We start from the raw sequence: 21,387 nt of genomic DNA, 5'->3' as shown, positions 1-21,387 counted from the left end.
ATTCTACTATAGGGATACATATACCTACATACCTACATACATATATACATATATATATACATATATATATATGTATATATATATAAACAAGCATGTAATTATTTTAAGAGGAAGATAATACCAAAAACTAGAGGAATCAAGAAAGGCTTCCTATAGAAGGTAAGAGATAAGTTGAGCCTTAAAGGAAACTAAGAATTCTAAGGGACAGAGATGAGGGAATTACATTCCAGGCAAAGGAAACAGCTATAATGGAAAGAACAGTAATAGGTTGGTTTATGGCATATAGAAAGTTCATGAAAACAAGTAACATAAAATAATAAGTTTAGAAATATAAACTGGAATGTGATTATGAAGGGCTTGAAGTGTATAATAAGTATACTTAGTACACTAAGGAGTTTGCATTTTGCAGTATGAAGTCACTAAAGTTTCTTATGCAGGGGAATTAGGGGCAAAACATTGTTTAGAAATATTATTTTGAAAACTGTATAAAAGATGGATTGAGAGGGAAGAGGACAGAAGACAAGTTAATTAGAAGGTTTTTGCAATAGCTCAGGGAAGAAGTGATAAGAATCTCAAACATAGGGTGGTTAGTGTTATTTGAGCAAGTAGGAAGGATGTAAGATAAGAAATGCTGGAGGAAGAACTGAGACATGGCAACTCATTATATATGGAAGATGAGAAAAAAGGTTAAAGTGGAAGATGATGCTAAACTGGCACTCTCAGTAGAAAGATGCAAGTTTGCTAGAGGAGCAGGTTTAGACTAGACGATCAGGAGTTCAATTCTGAACATGTTGAATCTGAGATGTTATCAGATATTGAGGTGGAGATGACATAGGGAGGTGGTAAACGGGAAAAAAGGTGAGAGATTATGATCAGATATATAGATCTGGAAGCCATCTGCAGAGATAACTGAACTCAAGGGAGCAGATAGAGCACTGAGAGAGAAAAGAACAAATATACTATAGAGTATATTTACTCTTAAAGAAAGAAATGTGGATGATGAGCAAGCAAAGGAGACTGAGAAGGAATGGTCAATTAAATAAAAGAAGAAATAGAATCAAGCAGTATCCCAAAAGCTGAGGGTAGGAGAACTACCATAAAGACGGTGGTCAACACACAACACTATCAAAAGCTAAAAAGGAATCAAATAAGTTGAGGATTAAGAAAAATGTATTGGACTTATTAATTAACAAATAGTTGGTTGTCTTAGGGAAAACATTTCAATTGTGTAGGAAGGTTTGAAGCCAAATAGCAAAGGAGTCTAGAAAAAGTGAGAGGTGAGGATGTGGTAGCAATGAGCATAAATAATTTTTTCCCCTAGAAGTCTGATTATGAAGTGGAAGAGAGCTATAAAACAATAGCTTCCTATTTTAACTAATTATTCTTGCTAACTAGGTTCAAATCAGGAAATATGTGGTTGGTTCAAAAAAGGAGAGAGATGAGTTATTTTCCAAACTACCATAATACTAGCCAAAATTGCTTTAAGTAAGAAAGTTACAGACCTGGGATAGTTTGGATTAATTTGACACAGGATGGACTGATATAAGACCAACCTATAGGAAACTGACCCAAAGGAGTTATAAAAGTCATTTTTAGGATTTGGGTGGGTGCCAACCACTTCTTGCCAATAGTTCTTATTTTTATCTTCCTAAAATGTTTTTTAACTATCTCCTTCTATTGAAAGTTTTAAAATATGATTTTAGTAAAAGAATTGTTTGAACCTATAGGCTCTGAAGGATATCCACCTTGGTGCCAAAATAGATGACATTGAAGGGTTGTTTGAGTGAATACCCTTTCCCAACTACTTGCCTATTCCCTAGATCACTACTCTTCCTATTTTCAGGCAGATATGATCCTGGCCACTCATCTTCCTTGTTAAGAGGGTGGGGGCAAAAGTCCAGAATCCTTTACCAACTATTGAAGGTGGTAAGAGGGCAGTTTACCTTTGCACAAGAATAGGGATACTTGCTGAATGAAGTTTCACCCCTACCATAGGTATTAGGGTAGGTTGAGGGATAATGACAGAAGGGTACACTGTCAGACACACATAGCTCTCTTTTACCGCTGGTGCCTCCCCACCCTAACCCCAAAGCATTCCTCAAGGTCTGTGGGATTATTTGAGAACTTAAAAATTTAGGCACCATGAGGTAAAGGCTAGTCTGCTCCATTCTCATTACAACTCTATCTCTAAACATCAACAGAAGATACACAGAAAAAAAAAAAAAGCATGAAGAACTAAATGGAGCCATGAAAAATGTTACACAGTTAAAATTTGGGCAAGGTAGAGGCTCCTAAACAATTTTAACATGAGTCTTGCTTAAGACAGTCTAAATAGATTCCAATGTTTTAAATCAAAACTGAAATAGAAAGATCATTACTTTAACATATAAAGTAATTTTTCTTCTACTTTCCTATATCTTAGAAGAATTAGAAAAGTAAAGTTTTTCAATTAAAAAAATTTTTTTTTCATATTCTTCCTTCACTTTAATTTAGAATATGCTCTGATATAGAACTCCAAAGAATAAACATGTGTTGTATTTCTCCCCAATGCCACATCAATGATTCTTTATTTATTATGCCCATTAAATAATAGTAGTTATTACTACTATTGTGTAATAATGCTTAGTTATTATATAATATAAAATCATATTTTATGTACATCATATGATTATATATGTATGTAAGCACAAATACAAGTATGTGTGTGTGTGTGTGTGTGTGTATAAAATATGTGCAAATAAACAAAAACAATTCTATCTCAGTTTTCTATGATTTCAGGTCATGCTCTCTCTGCTCTTTTTATCTGGTATAGCATGCCACTGCTTGGTCATGTACAACTCCTACATGTTAGTTCCCTTTTAGTGTATATATATTTTCTCTCCATCTAAATTCTAAGCCCTTGTGTCTTACATTTCTTTGTACCCTCAAAAGCACTTGGCATGATGCTTTGCACAAAAAAAATTTTTTTAATGATGCATTTCATACTTTTCCCCACCATCAATGGCATTAAGAATACTGCTCTGCATTTCCCCATCAAAGCTATGTATGTATGTGTATACACAAATATAAACATATATACAATATCTTTGTGTGTAATTTTGTTACTGTCAAATATAGAGAATAATTTGTACTAAGATAACAAAGTACTAGCAAGATGGAGTTCTTAAGGCTCTAATTTAACAAAGGAAGAAAAATGATTCATAAATAACATATCTAGTAAGTTCAGGTTTTAAAAAGTTTGTTCTCTAAAATAGATGAAGATTCAAAAACAACTTCAAAAATAACTAAACCCATTTAGCACATCCATTTGCTTAATAAACTTTTTGCCTATATACTGCAAAGGTAAACCAGTCCATCTTGGTTCTAATGATCACAAATTCTAACTGACAAAAATAAATTGTGCCCTTGATTCATCTCTGCATTCCATGAATAAGAATAATCTGAATTTTTTTTTAACTAGGTTTCATTATTGTTTGGAAGGTAAATTTCTTACATGATCAGAAACTACAGACCTGAAATTTTTCTTTTGGAATGTTCCTTCGTGCTCCTTTTGCTAAAACTAAAGCTTCGTCCACTCTTCGACTTGCAAGGAGATCCTGAATTTGTCTTTCAAGAGGTAATGGAACCAAGATATATACTCCTTTACTGGTAGCTACAATCACTCTTCCTGTGCAGAAATATAAAGTTGTTGTATAAGAACATAAATATCATATTCTACATAATTTTTTATAACCCAGGTTTTTGATACATGATGCAAACAATTTTTAATTCAACCTAAATACTTATTAAACTAATACTTTGTGCAAAGCATTGAATTAAATCCAGAAAAGATAGGGAAAAGACATGATGATCCCTGTGTTCTACATGCAGAGATACAATTCACCCAATTTAAATTTATAATTTTAAAATATCTAAAAACACTCCACCTTATTTTTAGTTCAATTAAAATTTGATAATCTTACCATAACTAAAGACTAACCTTAATCCAATAGGATTTCTTCCCACCCTGGAGCACTACAGGATTTTATGTATAGTCTGTACCACTTACCAAGACAATACCTCACATTATGTCACTAATGTTTGCAAAGCAGTTTACATACATTATTTCATTTGGGCTTCAACAGCCATAGGTATAAGTTTTATGATCTATAATTCACATAAGTGGGAAAAACTGTTGCAGCAAGACTGAATTGCTTTTCATCACAGAATCAGAGGCAAAATTCTCTCTCAGTTCTCTATGATTTCAAGTCAGGCTCTCTTTGCTCTTTTATTTTAGTACAGCACGGAATGCCATGCTACTTGGCCTGTAGAACTCCTACATGCCAATTGTCTTTTCAGAAGTGTATGTGTGTGTGTGTGTGTGTGTGTGTGTGTATAAACATACACACACTACATACATATACATTTTTCCCCTCTCCATCTAGATCCTAAACCCTTATGTCATATTTCTTTGAATTCTTAAAAGCACTTAGCATAATGCCTTGCACAAAAAAAAAAAAAAAAAGATTTGATATAATTATTTTCACCATCTCAATGGCATTAAGAACACTATTTCTCTACTCCTTCCTCCACCTCCATACCCTATTAAGATTAGATATAATTATTAATTCAGTATTTCAAAAGATTCATGATTTCATTAATGTAGATACTCCCTTCCTTGACCCATACTGAGACTTCTCCATGTTTTAGTTCAAGGTTTCATAAACTTTTGCCCTCAAAAATACCAAGTCATATATCTGGTGACAAATCTTTTAGTGCTAAGCCTAAGGGCCAGCTGTAAAGGACCTATTAAATCTTGTGCTCTTATGACACAGTATTCTAGTAGTTAACCATCATCATAACACATCATAAAAATGAAGATTTTAGTGGAGGATATAATCCTTAAACACTGAAATCTAAAATGCTTTCCCTCAACCCCTTTTTTAACCAGAAGTTGTCTCTAAATTTAGAATAAATACATGATCAAGAGTAAGGCCCCTTATTTTGGAAATCAATTAAAGAGTACTATTGATTAAAATTGCAATGATCTATCATTTAGAATTGATTCTTTTTTAAATTAAAAAAGAATGTTGTTGTTTGCTTGCTTTTGGTTTTCTATTTTTTCCCTTTTTGATTTGATTTTTCTTATGCACATGATAAATGTGGAAACATGTATAAAAGAACTGTACATGGTTAACATTTTTTAAAAAAAGGAAAGAAAAAGTACTTTTCAAGATTCAGAACATGTTTTTTTCTGAACTGATTGTTCCAAAATCTAGAGCCTTACAGTACAACATTCTGAACCAAAGTACTATACGGGGCATTTTATATATAGCCTTCTTTCTGAAAAGTTATAAAATCTTTACACTAATTTACTTTTTCAAAAATCCTGAGTTAATTAGGCAAGTAAGCAAAATTCTTTTCATTTTACTAATGGGAAAACTGAAACCCAGAGAAACTAAAAACTTTACCTAGTGCCTATAAGTAGTGCAGGGAAGATCACCCTCTAGTTCTAGCTGCTACTACAAAGGACTTCCAAATATATTCTGTTGACTCTTGGGAAAGATCTACAAGAGAGTACTGTTCACCAACTCTCTTTTGTATAAAGAGAAATATAAAACATGCTTTGCTAACTGAAAGTTAATTTATGATACCATTCAAAAAAATTAAATATTTTTTGCATAGTTTTTGCTATTTGTTAATACCTTCAAAGTCCTGTAAAATGTGGCCTTCCTTAAAAGGCAGTGTCTGTTTTTGCTGTTGATCCAACATGCTATGCACTGTAATGAATTCATCATCTAGAGCTATTACATATGGAAAACAAATAGCTGCACCAATCACATTCTCTGACCAATGCACAGGGGCACGCTGGGATATCCCATCTACTGTGGCAAACATGCCTATAAAAAAAAGAGATAAAAAATTAACTGGAACAAAAATAAATTGTGAGTGCTGTTTTTATACAAATAGGTTTGACTACACAATAAATTTATCATAAAGTTTTTGGAAACTAGACTAGATTGAAAGGAGGGAAGATGAACAGTCCAAGAAATTATAAGGCTTAATTTTGTGAAGGGATTATGCATATCTTTCCCCAGGATTTAGATTCTAGATTCATTTCTGAGAGATAATGATAGTAACTAAAAGCAGGGAAGGTGCTTTTAAACAATTTAAATAGCTTAATCGTTCACATTTTAAAGCTTGCTTTGTCCCAAATATTTTTAAATAACTTTACTGCTAAAGTCTTTAGATTTTCTTAACCCTACATATTATACTTTTTCAGCACTGTATGCATCCTATATATAGCTAATTTCTTTAACCCATATTATCCTAAACTGAGACTATTATTTCCCTCCAAACCTGCTCCTCTTTCTTATTTGTCAGTGGTGCCACCATTCACCCAATATTACAAGATATCTAACTGACTAGTTAGACTTCCCAGTCTAACTGATTGGATGACAACTTTGTGTCAGTCCCATTTCTATAGCCCCTCTCTCATCCATCCCTTCTTCTCTATACCCATTGCCACTACTCTAGTACAGATCTTCATTACTATCCTGCTCTTCAGCAATAGCTCTTAACTGATCTTTGACTATTTCCTTCTTTTTTGCATTCTATATTACACCTTTCACATTACACAAAAATGCCTTCTTTCTGCTCAGATTTAGTCAGGTATCCATGTTGCTTCACTCATTCTTTCTGTCGCCTGAGGGTAGTTGGTCAAAGGAAGCCTTCCATAATCTGTTGCTACCCTACCTTTTCAGATATTATTTCATTAGCTCCCTTAGTTATACTCTAGGATCCAATCAAAGAGGACTACACTCTGTCTCCTAACAGTCCTTGAACTTTCCAACCTGGATGTCTTTGGCTCAAGTGATTTCTATCCTCTCTTTTCTTTATTTAATTCTTATCCATCCTTTAAAATCAAATTCAAGTATTACCTCTTCTAGGAAATTTTTCAGATTTCTCCAGATTGTAATTCATATGACCCCTTTCAGACTTCAATAAACACTGTTTTCAGCTATATTTCATGTGATAATTATCCGTGTATCTGTTCTGCCTTGTCTATTATATTATCCTGGAAACTTCAAAAAAGCAGGAATTACATTTGACCTAAACTCCCTAACAGTGCCCTGTACACAAAAGCTAAAACTAAATTCTGAGTTAATAAATTAGTCAAACAGGAAAAACATAATCAAACAAAGACACTTTAGGGGTAAAACTTTCACCAAATGTAAGAAAAAATTTAAAATGATAAGGAAATAGACCCAAACCTGGCTTTAACTTTAGGTTAGATACATCTGTCCCCCACCATAGTCAGGCTGTTGTGCAAAGCACATTCTCACAATAAATACAGAAAGCTGATAGTACAATAATCCTCCTCAGCTGATACTAGCATATAATAGTGTTTCTGTATACAGAATGAGAAGGGTGGAAGTCAGAAGTCAAAAACAAAGCCTACAGACAGACAAAAAGAAAAGTGCACCAGGCTTTTGCCAAATTAAAAGAATCATTTTACTGTCTGTGCTGAGTGGAGACTGTTGAACTAGCTGCTTGTTTAGAATCACAGAGGTAGACTATGGAAAAGGTTAGATCTCTCTCAGGATCTAATTCAGGAGTCAGAGCTCTCAGGAAGCAGCACTGACCCTCAACTATCAACAAAAAAATAAAGTACCAACATGATATATAGCTAAGAAAATAAAAAGAGTAATGTTAGATTGAGAACAGTGTGGAACAAAAAGGAAAGTTATATGACTTGAGAAATGGGTTAAGAGAAGTTTTGGCTGAGACAGAAATCAAAATAATGACCAAATGGGGAGGTAATGACAATAAAAAAAGTGATCATAAAATTTCTCCCATTGTCATAATGATCTGGAATTTCTGAAGCATTTCCTTCACAAAAACCTAGGGTTCCACAATCTCTAAGTAGCAGAACCAAGATTTGAACCTAGGTTTTCTGACTGTAAACCCAAGTATTCTACAGTTACAAAGTAAATATTACTTTTCAAAATCCTTTTAGAACATACTAGGAATGGCAGTGTGATTTTTTATTAAGTATGTATAGCAAATACCCAATGATAGAAACTTATTTTACCCTTGTAATTTAGTCTTAGAGAGTTATGTGGAAGTCTGGAAGGTTCAGTGCTCTTTCTATGACACAACTAAAAAATGTCTTCCTAGCTCGGAGGTCAGTTAATGTACACATTGCCTCTAACAATTTAAATGAGTTGTTTATGAAAAAAGAAGCTATATGGTGGCAATGTTGTATTTTGATGAGCTCTACCCCTCTGTAAATATAAAAGCACCTCAATTCAGTCACTTCTTAACATGCTCACAGTAATAGCAATTCATAGCTAGACATAAAGAACTTTGGTTGATATTCTTGTCCTGGTAGAAATATGGGTTATAATACAGTTTTTAAAGAAAATAAGTGAGTGTAACAATCTGTAAATGCACCTGAAAAAGTTATTTCTTTTTAAAGAAAAATTAAATTCCTAAAAAAAATATATATATGTATATATGTCTGTTTATATGAGTGTATGCGTGTGTGTTACAATTACCAAAATTATGACAGAGGACTCATAATGGCAGAGATGAAAAATGGACTAAAGTTTTGTTGACTATTTTTCTTAAAAATAAAGAAGGAACCTTATATAATATCACAACATAGGAATTTACTCTCATATGGGTTGAAGAGGAAACAATGTATATAAATCTGAAAGGTTTAAAAGTTTCCTGAACTTCTAGAAAGATAAGATTGGATGAAGAAGGGATTTTTAGAAGGCTATCTAGATTAAGATTAGGAGGGCAGAATGAATAGATAAGATAATAAAAGACAAAGGAGGGGCTTATAAAGAGAAGGGCAAAATAAGATAACCCAGGAGAGATGCAGAGAAGAAAAATAGTAAGTAAAAATAACTGAGCATAGACTAATATTTTACACCATTTGCCAAAATAAGGTCAAAATGGATACATGACCTAGATATAAAGAGAGATTTTACAAGGAAATTAGAAGAACAAGGAACACGTTACTTATCAGATTTAGGGACAGGTAAACAATTTATAACACGAAATAGAGAACAAAGTTAGGTGTAAAATAAATCATTTCAATTCCATGAAATTAAAAAGATTTTGTACAAATAAATGTAGCCAAAATCAGAAGGAATGCAGAAATTTGGGAAGAAAAAAATTATAAACAGTTTATCAAATAAAGTTCTCATATCTACAATATATAAAAAACTTTGCTTAATCCATAAACATATGATCATTCCCAATTTATAAAATGGTCAAAGGATATAAATAGACAGTTTTCTAATGAAGAGATCAAAACAATGTATGGTCATATGAAAAAATACTATAAATCATTATTGATTACAAAAATGCAAATTAAAACAACATAGAGATAGCATTTTATACCTACCACATTCATCAAAATGATAGAAAAAGAAAGTAACAAATGTTGGAGTAGATGTGGAAAAATTAGTAAACTAATTGTTGATAGAATTGTGAACCGATCCAAATATTTTGGAGAATAATCTAGAATTATATCTAGAAACCCAGCAATACCACTACTTGGTTTATTTCTGAAGATGATTAAAGATAAAGGAAAAGAACCTATATGTTCTAAAATGTTTATAACAGCTCTGTGTGGTGGCAAGTTGTGATATATGATTGTGCTAAAAGAGATGACAAACTCAATGATTTTAGAAATACATAGAAGCACTTACACAAAATAACAAAGAGTAAAATGTGCAGAACCAAAAGAACACTGTATATAGCAACAGCAATACTGATTTAAGAACAACTTTGAGCAAATAAGCTATTTTGAATATTATGAATACTCAAATTAACTATAAAGGACAAAGAAGAAAGCTGCTCTCTGCATCCAGAGAAAGAATTGATAAATAGATGTATAGAATAATTTTACTGATAATTTTGTTGTATATTTGAAAGAAATGTTAGGCAAAGTAGATTGATAGTTTCACGTGCAATCATTTTTTTTTTTTGTACTATGTTATAGAAATGTTTAATTCCATAAACTAAAAATGAAATAAAATAAAAAGGAACATACAATGATTGTTTCATGTCCTGCATTTTTTCATTTCACGAAAAATGTCTTTGTTACATTGGCTTGCCACCAAGTTGCTTCTTAAAACCTTGGGAAGGATGAAATAGACTTTGGGTGTCTCTGTTCACACTCCTCTCCATCACTAGTAGTACCCTTAACACAAACATTCTAATTTCAAATCAACCAGTATTTGTGCAAAGTACTGTGTGAGGAGGCAAGGAAGTTTTGTGCAAGGTGTTTGAGGTACAAGGCCAAATTTTAAGAGGTAGTGGCCTCAGCAAAGCAACATTGGTCTTTACAAACATAATAGATTATATATATATATATATATATATATATATACACATATAGAGAGAGAGACTAATAAAATGCAATATAATTTGAGATCAGAGAGTACACTAACAACTAAGAGGCAGAGGTATGGAAAATATGCATGCCAGGCATGTAAGATGGCCTGAGAAAAGGCAAAGAGGAAGGAGATAGAATGATAAGTTGGGAAAGTTGGGAGGAGGAGTAAGAACAACAACAAGAACAATGAGAATAACTAGAACAAAGAGAACAAGAAGAACAAGAACAAGAAGGATGTAAAAGAAACAGCATGAAGTTCAATACTGGCTAACTTTGCTATTCAAATAAACCCACCAATATTAATTGCTATCAACACTGAGGTCAAGGTATTTTATTTTATGCATTTTACAAACATTATTGTGAAGAGTCCACAGGCTTTACCAGACTGCCAAAAAAATCAAGAACCTCTGTTCTTTCTTTAGGAAAATGCCAAGGGTATTCCACACACACCCCCTTTTAAAAAATAAACTAGCTATCTGGTCTCAGATACTTAACACTTCCTAGCTGTGTGACCCTGGGCAAGTCATTTAACCCCAATTGCCTCAGCAAAAAAGCAAAAAATAAATTAAAAATTAAATTAGCTATTAAAAACTTAGGGGAAAGTTGACAGAAAAGAAATAAGTATGGACCTGGAATTGAGGTTTCAGTTTTTTTAAAGAAGGCTTTAATGTGGAACTTATATTTTTATTGCCATTTTGGTTGTGAAAGGATTTTCTTAGAGATAGGAATTTTTAAGGTATATGGTAGCAAAAACTAAAACTAATTTTCTTAAAACCAATTCTACTGCAAAATATTATAACCCTCCTTAATAACAAGATAAGAAATTGCCACCTTTGTAGATTAAGATATATGCTAACAGAATTCTGGCACTTTCTTTTTAAAAGAAACTAGAGGCACCAATCCTACATTTTAGCAATGGTTACTAAAATGAATAGAAAACAAAATGGTTGTTATTGGAAATGTGAATGTTACTGAAAATGCCATTACATTTTTCTTACCTAGTCCTCCAGGGCCAGCCAGCAGAAATTCTTGCCTCCCTATCCTCTTCACAATTGGCTGTCTTTCTTCACTGCAATATGGGAACAGATCCTGGGAGGTCCCTGTATTATAATTCAAGATGATGTACTGTGTAGTGAGTGCCAGGCATAAAAAGTGGCCATCCACAGCCACAGCAAATGGTTGCTCTGGGGTTGACACTTCTTTTACAATTTGGACTCGATCTTCATAGACCATAAACATCTGAATGGTTCTACGTTTGACTGAAATGATACAAACCTCCACACAAAAGGGGTCCCCACTTACAGGGTTCTCATTTAAAGCAAAAGTCACTGCCCCTTTTATTCGAGCACCTGAAGGGATAGGTTCAAGGTTTATCATGTTAACCAATGCGATGGTATTGTCACAAAGCACTAGGAGCCTATTGAGGGCTGATGCTGCTTTCAATTCATTCACTGGCTTCTTGAAACCCAGATATTTGTGCCGCTGCTTTGTGGCAGAGAAAGTGACCTTTCCAGTTGGTGATATATTTTCTTCCAATAGGAAGTGGTAGATGAAACATTCATTGGTACCAACATAAAGGTTCTTTCCACAGCACTCAATGCATTCAATATTGATGTGATCTTTGTCGCCCATCAGGAGCTCCCGCTCGATGGCAGAGACCAGTCTGAAAGCCTTGATGTTCATCATTTCTCTCAAATGATCTACTGGAAAAGAATGAAGACAAGCATTTTAATCTGCAGTAGCAAAGAAATCAAACAAAAATGTTTTAGATCAAGCTACAAACAAACACAGTCTAATAGATCAGTGGAACAGACTTTAAAAAGCAGAAAAAAAACTGAGCTCAACAATTCATTGTTGAATAAGTCTGAGAGTATGAATTACTTTGGAAATAATTCCTCATTTGACAAGAAGAGATCAGAAAAGTGATTGGAAACAATCTGGCAAAAGTTAGGTTTAGACCAATATCTTATACCACATACCATAACAAGCACAAAATGTGAATTATTAAAGGTTATAACATTAAAAAAAAATTAGAAGAGAAACAGTTCAGATATCTTCCACAGGTATGGCTTATAGGAGAGATTATTATCAGAATTTAGAGATGCAAACATAGGGGCAGGAGATAGGGTGGCAGCAATGTGAATGAAAAAGAAGAGCGATATTAGCAACACTGTCTAGGGTAGAATCAGCAGGACCTGACAAATGAATAAACATGCTGAGATGAAGGAGAAAGAAGACTCAAAGAAGATTCTGAATCCATAGGATTTAGAGTTGGAAGAGACCTTAGATATCATGAAAATTCTACCTGAGAACTTAAGTGATTTGCCCAAGATTGCACACACTAGATAGCAAAGCTGGAATTTGGATCCAGGTCCTGACTCTAAATCCCATGATTTTCTCACTACTTTTGAGCCTGTAGGACATAAAATGAAGCAATTAGGAAGAGGATCAAGTGCTTTTGTGTAGGAGGAAGCTCGGAGGATGATAAATTCAATTTTAGCTACGTTGAGGTTGAGGTATTCATGGGAAATCTAGGTGAAGATGTATGAGAGAGTGAAATAAGGAACTGGAATCCTAGGGGATATTACAGGTGAGGATAAAGATGTGGAAGACATCTGCACAAAGGTGATAACTAAAACTATAGGAATAGATAAAATTATCAAGGGAGAAAATGTAGAAAGAGGGTCACGGACAGAATTTTAGAGGCTGTCTTATTGCCACATAGAATGAAACCATGGGCTACATAAATAATTATAAGACCTGGAGTTGGCTGAGGTCCAAGAGGTAATGTGGGCACAGAATCTTAAGATTTGGACCCAGAAGGGACCTTAGAGACTATTTAATATTATACGCTTTTTTTTTAACAGATGAAGAAACCGAGGACCCAAAAGTTTAACTGATGCCAAGACTTTCCATTTCACCTCTGTAACATTTTTCTAATAGTGCCTCCTCTTTTCCTGGAACATTGTCACCACTCTGGTACAGATCCTCAATACTTTACACCTGGATTACTCTAACAGCCTACTGGTGAGTCAGTCTGCCTCAAGTCTCTCCCCACTCCAATGCATCTTCCTTCCAGCCATCAAAGTAATTTTCCTAAAACACAGGTTCAACCACGTCACCCTTTAGTCATTAAATTCCAGTGGTTCCCTAGATTGCTTCCAAGATCAAATCCAAAAACCTTCTATTTGATATTCAAAATTCTTCATAACCTAGCCCCCTCCTACCCTTCTAGTCTTTATTTTCTAGCAAGCATTTTTCAATCCACTGACATTGGCTTCCTTGCTGCCTCCCAAATAATCTTTCTACCTTCTACCTTCCCATGTTTCCTTTAAATCTCAAAATTTCATGTTCTTAAAGGAAACTTTTCCCAACCTCTCTTAATTTCAGTGTCTTTAAATATCTTAATTATTATCTACTTATCTTGCTTTTATCTTGTTTGCAGATAATTGTTTGCTTGTTGTCTTCTCAGTTATACTGTGAGTTCCTTGAAGCAAGGACTGTCTTTTGCTTGTTTTGGATCCCCAACACTTAATACAGTGCCTAGCACATAGCAAATGTTTATTGAGTAATCATCGGGAATTTTTTGTCTTGAATGAAAATAAAAACAGATTATTGTGAAGCTCTTTATACTAACACAAAAGCTAAATACTTAGATTTGTAACCAATTGCCTCATAAAAAGGAAGTAAAAATAGGCAACCACAGTTTACAATTCTATTACATTTTTTAACTATTACTGACAATCCTGTAACTTTAGTTACTATAAGCAATAGAGCATTGAGCTTGGAACACATATTCTACCCAGATATTAAGAGATACAATTTTCTTAAATCTTGATCAATATGGGGCAGTATGGTGGATTCTCTATGAATTAATTACTTACCTTCACAACCTACACAAAATACTTTAATAATGTACTAATGTACACACAAGTGCCTCAAAGGTCTACACAGAATATACACACAAATATATTCTCTGGGGTTTTACTCTTCTTCACAAAAGATCATTCTACAATGACCTGCTGACTAGCAAATTTTAAAAGGGGGGGAGTTTAATGATTTAATTTTAGTTACAACTATATGATCCAGAAGGCCATGAAAAAAAAGTGATTTTTCCTGGTGACCACTCTAAGTATGAATTAAAGCTATTTCTTAAAAGTTCAATAGTCACTGTCATGATTGGGTTCTTCTTCTTTATAACAACAGCTTTTTATTTTTCAAAATACATGCCAAGATAAGTTTTCAACATTCATCCTTGTAAAATTCTGTGTTCCCAATATTTCTCTCTTCCTCTCCACCTCTCCTCACACTAGACAGCAAAAATTCAATAGAGGTTAAATATGTGTAATTCTTCTAAACACATTTCCTACTGCACAAGAAAAATCAGATCAAAGGGGGAAAAAATGAGGAGAAAAAAAAAAAAAAAACCACAAGCAAACAACAACAAAAAAGGGAGAAAACATTTGGTCTACATTCAGTCCCATAGTCCTCTCTCTGGATGCAGATGGCTCTTTCCTTCACAAGTCTATTGGAATTTCCTTGAATCAGCTCATTGTTGAAAAGAGCCAAGTCTATGTTGGTGGAATTGTGAATACATCCAGCCATTTTGGACAGCAATTTGGAACTATGCTCAAAAAGTTTTCAAACTGTGCATACCCTTTAATCCAGCAGTGTTATTACTGGGCTTATATCCCAAAGAGATCTTAAAGAAGGGAAAGGGACCTGTATGTGTAAAAATGTTTGTGGCAGTCCTCTTCGTAGTGTCAAGAAACTGGAAATTGAATAGATGCCCATCAATTGGAGAATGGTTGAATAAATTGTGGTATATGAATGTCATGGAATATTATTGTTCTGTAAGAAATGACCAGCAGGATGATTTCAGAAAGGCCTGGAGAGACTTACATGAACTGATGCTGGGTGAAATGAGCAGGACCAGGAGATTCTTTTATACACTTCAACAACAATACTATATGATGATCAATTCTGATGAATGCGGCTCTCTTCAACAATGAGATGAACTAAATCAGTCCCATTTGTTCAATAATGAATAGAACCAGCTACACCTAGCGAAAGAACTCTGGGAAATGAGTTGTGAACCACTACATAGCATTTCCAATCCCTCTGTTTTTGTCCACCTGCATTTTTGATTTCCTTCAAAATTTAATTGTACATTATTTCAAAGCCTGATTCTTCTCATGCAGCAAAATAACTATATGGATATGTATACATGTATTTAACATATACTTTAACATATTTAACACGTATTGGTCTACCTGCTATCTGGGGTTGGGAGTGGGGTGAAGGAGGGGAAAAATTGGAACAAAAGGTTTTACAACTGTCAATGCTGAAAAATTACAAATGGATATATCTTGTAAATAAATTAAAAAAAAAAGAACCAAGTTCATCACAGTTGATCATCACATAATCTTCTTGTAGCTGTGTACAATGTTCTCTTGGTTCTACTCACTTCACTTAGCATCAGTTCATATAAATCTCTCCAGTCCTTTCTAAAATCAACCTTCTGATCATTTATTATAGAATAATAATATTCCATAGCATTCATATACCATAACTTATTCAACTATTCCCCCAACTGATGGGCATCCACTCAGTTTGCAGTTCCTTGCCACTACAAAAGAGTTGGCTATAAACATTTTTGCACATGTGAATACTTTTCCCTTTTTTCATGATCTCTTTGGGATACAGGCCCAGTAGACATACTGCTGGATCAAAGAGTATGGCCACTTTTACAGCCCTTTGGGCACAATTCAAAATTGTTCTCCAGAATGGTTGGTATGATTGGGTTTTTAATGAAAAATGTAGAGGGTTAGATTATAGAAAGAAGAGTCAGCTGGCTCATCAAATAAATCCATCTGAAGTCCTCAAGGTAATGTAACGTGGAAATTAGGAGAAGCATATAGAAACAGAGAAATGTAATGAGAAACGGGAAACATGAAAATATTGATAACATTGAAGCTTACTAGGAGCAGAGAAAGGGAAAATAGAATAATGATGCCTCTGCTACTATCAATAACTTTCTTGAGTATAACATAAACAGTACAGAATTGAAGTGAATCATTAGTGTTGCTCCAGAAACAAATCTGAACGAACCCCAGAGAAAGGCAAGTAAAGAAAGGATGAAGAACCTCAACAATAATCAATTAAAAAGAAATTATGGCATGGAATCTGAGAAGAGCTAAAAAGTTCTTTTCTAATAAAGAAGAAAATGAGCAGAGCAAATGACCTAAAACTGACAAGGAATAGAGAATCTCAAGGGTGAGGTTTATTAATTGAAATAGTTCAGGATTTGTAGTCAGAAATTCTGGATTCAAATCACATTAGTGTGGCCTTGGACAAGTCACTTAATTTCTCAAAGTCTTTGTTTCCTTTTCTGTGAAATCAAGAATTCCTAGATTAGGAATTGTATGGTGAGTAAGAAGGCAGGGAGAGAGTTTGAATCTAAATTTTATGACTAAATCCAAGGCTCTCTCTACTACAATTCCATTTAATACAAACATTCATTATTTACACCATGCTGATAGTAAAGCTGGTTTTCTGGAAAGCTAACACTAAAATGTCATTTTAAAATATCTAGGAGGAAAAAGAATAATTCTTAAGCATCTCATCTTCTGACAATACACATATACACACATATATGCACGTATGATAAATAATAGCTAATAGTCTTAAGTATGATAATCTTAAAAAGAAATAATGTAAGTACTATGGGAAAAAAATATTTCCTCTTAAGGAAGAAGACTTGGGTTCAAATCCTGCATTTGTCCATGGGCAAATCACTTAACATCTTTGTTCCTGAGTTTTTTCATCTGTAAAATGAAAGAACTGGGGTAAAGGCCTCTGAGATTCCTTCTAGTTCTAGATCTATGAAACTATGATTTCTTAACTGCCAATTCTTTTTTAAATTTTTAAACATTTTTATGTAAAGTTTTGAGTTCTAAATTCTATTCCTCCCTCATCCCTCCCTGAGATGGTAAATAATCACATATAAGTTATACAAGTGAAACTATATAAAACATTTCTATATTAGTTATTTTATACAAGAAGATTTGAATAAAAGAAAAAAATTAAAGTAAAGAAATAACATGCTTTAAGCTATATTGAAATAATTTCAGTTATTTCTCTGGAGGTGCATAGTATGCATTGTCACGAAGGATTGTCTTAGATCACTGAATTGCTGATAGTTCACACAATATTGCTGTTACTGTATAAAATGTTCTTCAGGTTCAGTTCATTTCACTACGCATCAATTCAAGAAAGTCTTTCCAGGTTTTTCTGTAATCATCCTGCATGTCATTTCTCATATACAATCATATTCCATTACAATCTTATACCACAGCTTGTTTAGCCATTCCCCAACTGATGGGCATTCTTTTGATTTTCAATTTTTAGCTATCACAAAATGAACTGTATAAATTTTTTTGTATAAATAGATCCTTCCCCCCACCTTTTTTTTTGGACATCTTTGGGATATAGACTTAACAGAGGTATTACTGAAAAACATCAAGAGACCTAGATTACTGATAAGCGATGTTGTCATTTACTAGCTGTGTGACCTTAGACAAGTCACCTTATCTTTCTAGGTCTCAATTTCCTTAGTGCTAAATAAAGGGACTTGGACTTGGACTAAATAATCTCCAACTTTTTTTTTTCCAGAAATAAAATATTCTATGGCTATTCTCCTAGAATTTGAGTCAATCTGATCAGCCCTAGGCAAATCCACAAAGCAGATAAAGATTAATTTCAGATACTATCTTTTCCATGAAGCCTTGAAGGAGTGCTGGACCAGGAGTCAGAAAGCCCTGGGCTTGCATCTCACCTGTCATTTATTAACTGTGTGACTGTAAGGAAGTCACTTAACCTGTTTCCTCATCTACAAAGAGGAGACAATGATACTTGTATTACCTACTTCATAAAGCTGTTGTGAGTTTCCAATGAGAAAATCTGTATTTAAAATGTTTTGTAAAACCAAAAGCAATGCCAGCTATTAGGATTTCCTAACTTCCCTGAAAAAAAAAAAAAAAGGGTATTTTTTGCTCATTTTTTACATAACATTCTGTCTGGACCTCTTCTTTCCACTTAACTTACCTAATATCTTAGTTATAGGTATACTTGTACTTGTTTTTATCCCTAATTTGATTATAAACTCCTTGAGAACACAGCATGAGATCCATCTTTGTATTAGTGGCCACTTCTGACCAGTCCCTTCCTTTCAGCTCTCTGCATCCCAATTTTCAACCAGACCTCCTTCTCCTGTTTTGTTGTCCAAGATTCTTTTGTCAAAGAAGTGAAGTAGCAAATTAATTTACATTGAGGTAATAAAAGACTGACTAGAGAATTTTGGTAATTTGAAAATTGCCTTAGGACTTGGGCTAAGGAATGAAGTACTAGAGAAAGCTCTCTCTTTGAAATGATACTCTGAAAAAGGTTTAGGTTTATGGAAGCTGAAAGTGGATTTTTTCTCACTGGCTACTTAGTGGCCTGCCATGGGCCCTTCTAGAGAATTAAGAAGGCCAGAATGCAGTTTTAAAAATTGTTATGATTTTGGCGTAGAATAGCTAAAAATAAGCTGTAAATCACCTGAGGACTCATTTTAAAGGAACCCAGGTTAAGAACTTAATCCTAATACTTGTTTTAAAGTCTTATCTTATCACAAAGAAGGCTTACAGAAGACAACTTAGTAAGCCCTAGAGTGGAAAACCAACCATTATAACTTGAGCATTACCATTAATTTAAGATGGACCCTGGAAAGCAGTGTAAGTAGTTCACCTGGAAAGATAGTTTGGAGATCTGGTGTCTAGTCTTGTTGCTGGTAGAAACCAAATGTTTGACTTTACGGAATTCAACCTCTGGACTTCAGTTTCCTTTGCTGTAAAATGAGGGACTTGGGCTATTATTGGATCATCTCTAAGATCTTAATCATCTTGAAAATTCAAAAGTCCATGGTTCCTTCTGGTCGATATATGACCTTTTGCAATATGTCACGTTCTTCTGCAAAAAAAAAAAAAAAAAAAAAAACAGAGAGAAAATTAAAATAATTTAAAAAAAAAAAAAAAAAACTGTGAAGGAGGTACAGGAATTCTCTCAGAATTTTTTTTTTGTCCTCAGTATAGAGAACTCTTGGTGAGAAAACTCCCTCTACCCATGCAGATCAGTACCTTCTGTGCACTTTACTTTCTTAGAAAATGTCTAGAGGCACAAAGAAGCTAATTGACCTGTCCCGGATCACCAGATCAGTATGTGTCAGAGATGGAACTTGAAACTAGATTGTCAAATCTTTGAGTAGTCTTCTAGACACCAGACTTCCTCCTTAATATGTCAAAAGATCTGCGTCCTCAATTCTTCAGTCCTCCAAAAAGACATGAAATGAAATTCTAAAAATAAGTCTCTGCTGGGAAGCAAGTCACTTATCATTTTGGTTTAGAAAAAAATTCCCCCTCCTTATCAAATACATACTTAATCCCTGCCAACTGTATTTCTACCATCAGCAGGGTCACCTAACAAGAAAACCTTTCCTATGAAGAGAAATTAGATTTCAGCTTTTCCAGCACTTTCTAAGAACATGGTCTCTGTCCTCAAAAGGTAGTTACTTGATTCTGTCTTCCAAACACAATCCTGCTACTCTATAATTAATCTTTGTTCAATTTCTCTATTTCTCTATTCTATTGTGTTACTTCTACAGAATTGCCCAAAAGAGTGCTTAGATTGTAAACCAGGGCTAAATATAAATTAATGTACAGAGAGTTCCTAGGAATACAACAGGAAGTACTTAATAAGTGATATGAGATACATCATGATATCTGTAAAACTGTCTTTTACTTTCCCAATGTTTTGTAGTAATATTTTATAACAGTTTGGTCATGTATACTTATTGTGTATCTAATTTATATTTTAATATATTTAATATCTAGTGGTTATCCTGCCATCTGGGGGAGAGGGGTGGGAGGTAAAAGGTGAAAAATTGGAACAAGAGGTTTGGCAATTGTTAATGCTGTAAAGTTACCCATACATATAAACTGTAAATAAAAGGCTATTAAATAAAAAAAAAGAAAAAAAGATTAAGAGGGGAAAAGGGAGGAGAAAAAAAGAGAAAGAGGGGAAAAATTGGAATAAGAGGTTGGCAATTGTCAATGCTGTAAAGTTAGTTACCCATATATATAACCTGTAAATAAAAGGCTATTAAAAAAAAAATTCCATTCCTACCATTGTAATACTTTGATTTCTTGTAGTTATTATACAAATAAACAATAAAGTTCACATTTTTTAAAAAAGTAGTAATATTTTAAACAAGATATGAAGTTCACAGGAATAATCTTCACCTATAAGGTCTCCAGCATTAGTTTTCATTTTGCCAAAATATATATTTTATATAGGGGGTACACACCACTCAAGAACTTCTTTAGAAAAACTATCAGGAAGGAAGATATTCAGGCTACTGAAAATAGACATTGAAATACATAAGAGTTTCCCTCCAGGTAGCATTGTACTGATTAAAATAATTTCCCTAGATGATACGCAGTCCAACTACCTGGTGACAAATGTAGAAAACAAGCTGAGTAGGGATAGCCCACAGTGAACCAGCAAGTGTCCAGATGGTATCCATCAGCTGGTGTGAGATCCGGGACCTTAGGACACAATTATGCAAGTTTGTACATGTGTAGCCTGACTTCCTATAAATATAGTAACTACATCCTTTTACCTTATTGGGGGCATTTGTTTCCTACTGTTCATATGCAAACAAAAAAAAAAAGACTTTGGGAGCAGAAAAAGCCAAGACTTTGAAATATGAGGATTTACGTTTAAATGCAGTCTTGGATCTTACCTGTGTGACTGAACCATTTAAAGTTTATGCCTTTCTCCTCATCTGTAAAATGAGATAAATGAACTAGATAAATCTTTTATCTCTAAGTTTACAATTCTATGACTGCGGGGGTGGGGAAATATGGGGATACCATATTTTAAAAAGTGATTGA

The 21,387-nt window shown here is 33.8% G+C and overlaps 1 protein-coding gene across 5 annotated transcripts in view; it reads right to left on the bottom strand.

Moving 5' to 3' along the window:
- TGFBRAP1 (transforming growth factor beta receptor associated protein 1) overlaps positions 1-21,387 on the bottom strand; it is a 60,327-nt gene that overhangs the window by 31,410 nt on the left and 7,530 nt on the right. For 2 of the 5 annotated variants that reach the window (XR_004232865.1, XM_031958797.1), the window contains exons 2-4: positions 11,395-12,099; positions 5,685-5,879; positions 3,513-3,667 (exon numbers count right to left, since the gene is read on the bottom strand). Coding sequence is in view for 4 of the 5 variants with exons in the window: in XM_031958797.1 (XP_031814657.1) it covers positions 3,513-3,667; positions 5,685-5,879; positions 11,395-12,082 (1,038 nt within the window). In the remaining variant the exon portion in view is untranslated. Of the gene's footprint in view, positions 1-3,512; positions 3,668-5,684; positions 5,880-11,394; positions 12,100-12,701; positions 13,987-19,183; positions 19,406-21,387 lie in introns of all 5 variants that reach the window. The other 3 variants (XM_031958800.1, XM_031958798.1, XM_031958799.1) reach the window with 3 other exon arrangements.

Source organism: Sarcophilus harrisii, chromosome 3 (assembly GCF_902635505.1).
Source record: "Sarcophilus harrisii chromosome 3, mSarHar1.11, whole genome shotgun sequence".
Lineage (NCBI taxonomy): Eukaryota > Metazoa > Chordata > Mammalia > Dasyuromorphia > Dasyuridae > Sarcophilus > Sarcophilus harrisii.
Note: the sequence above shows the minus strand (reverse complement) of the source record. Positions and strands in the feature narration are given on the sequence as shown.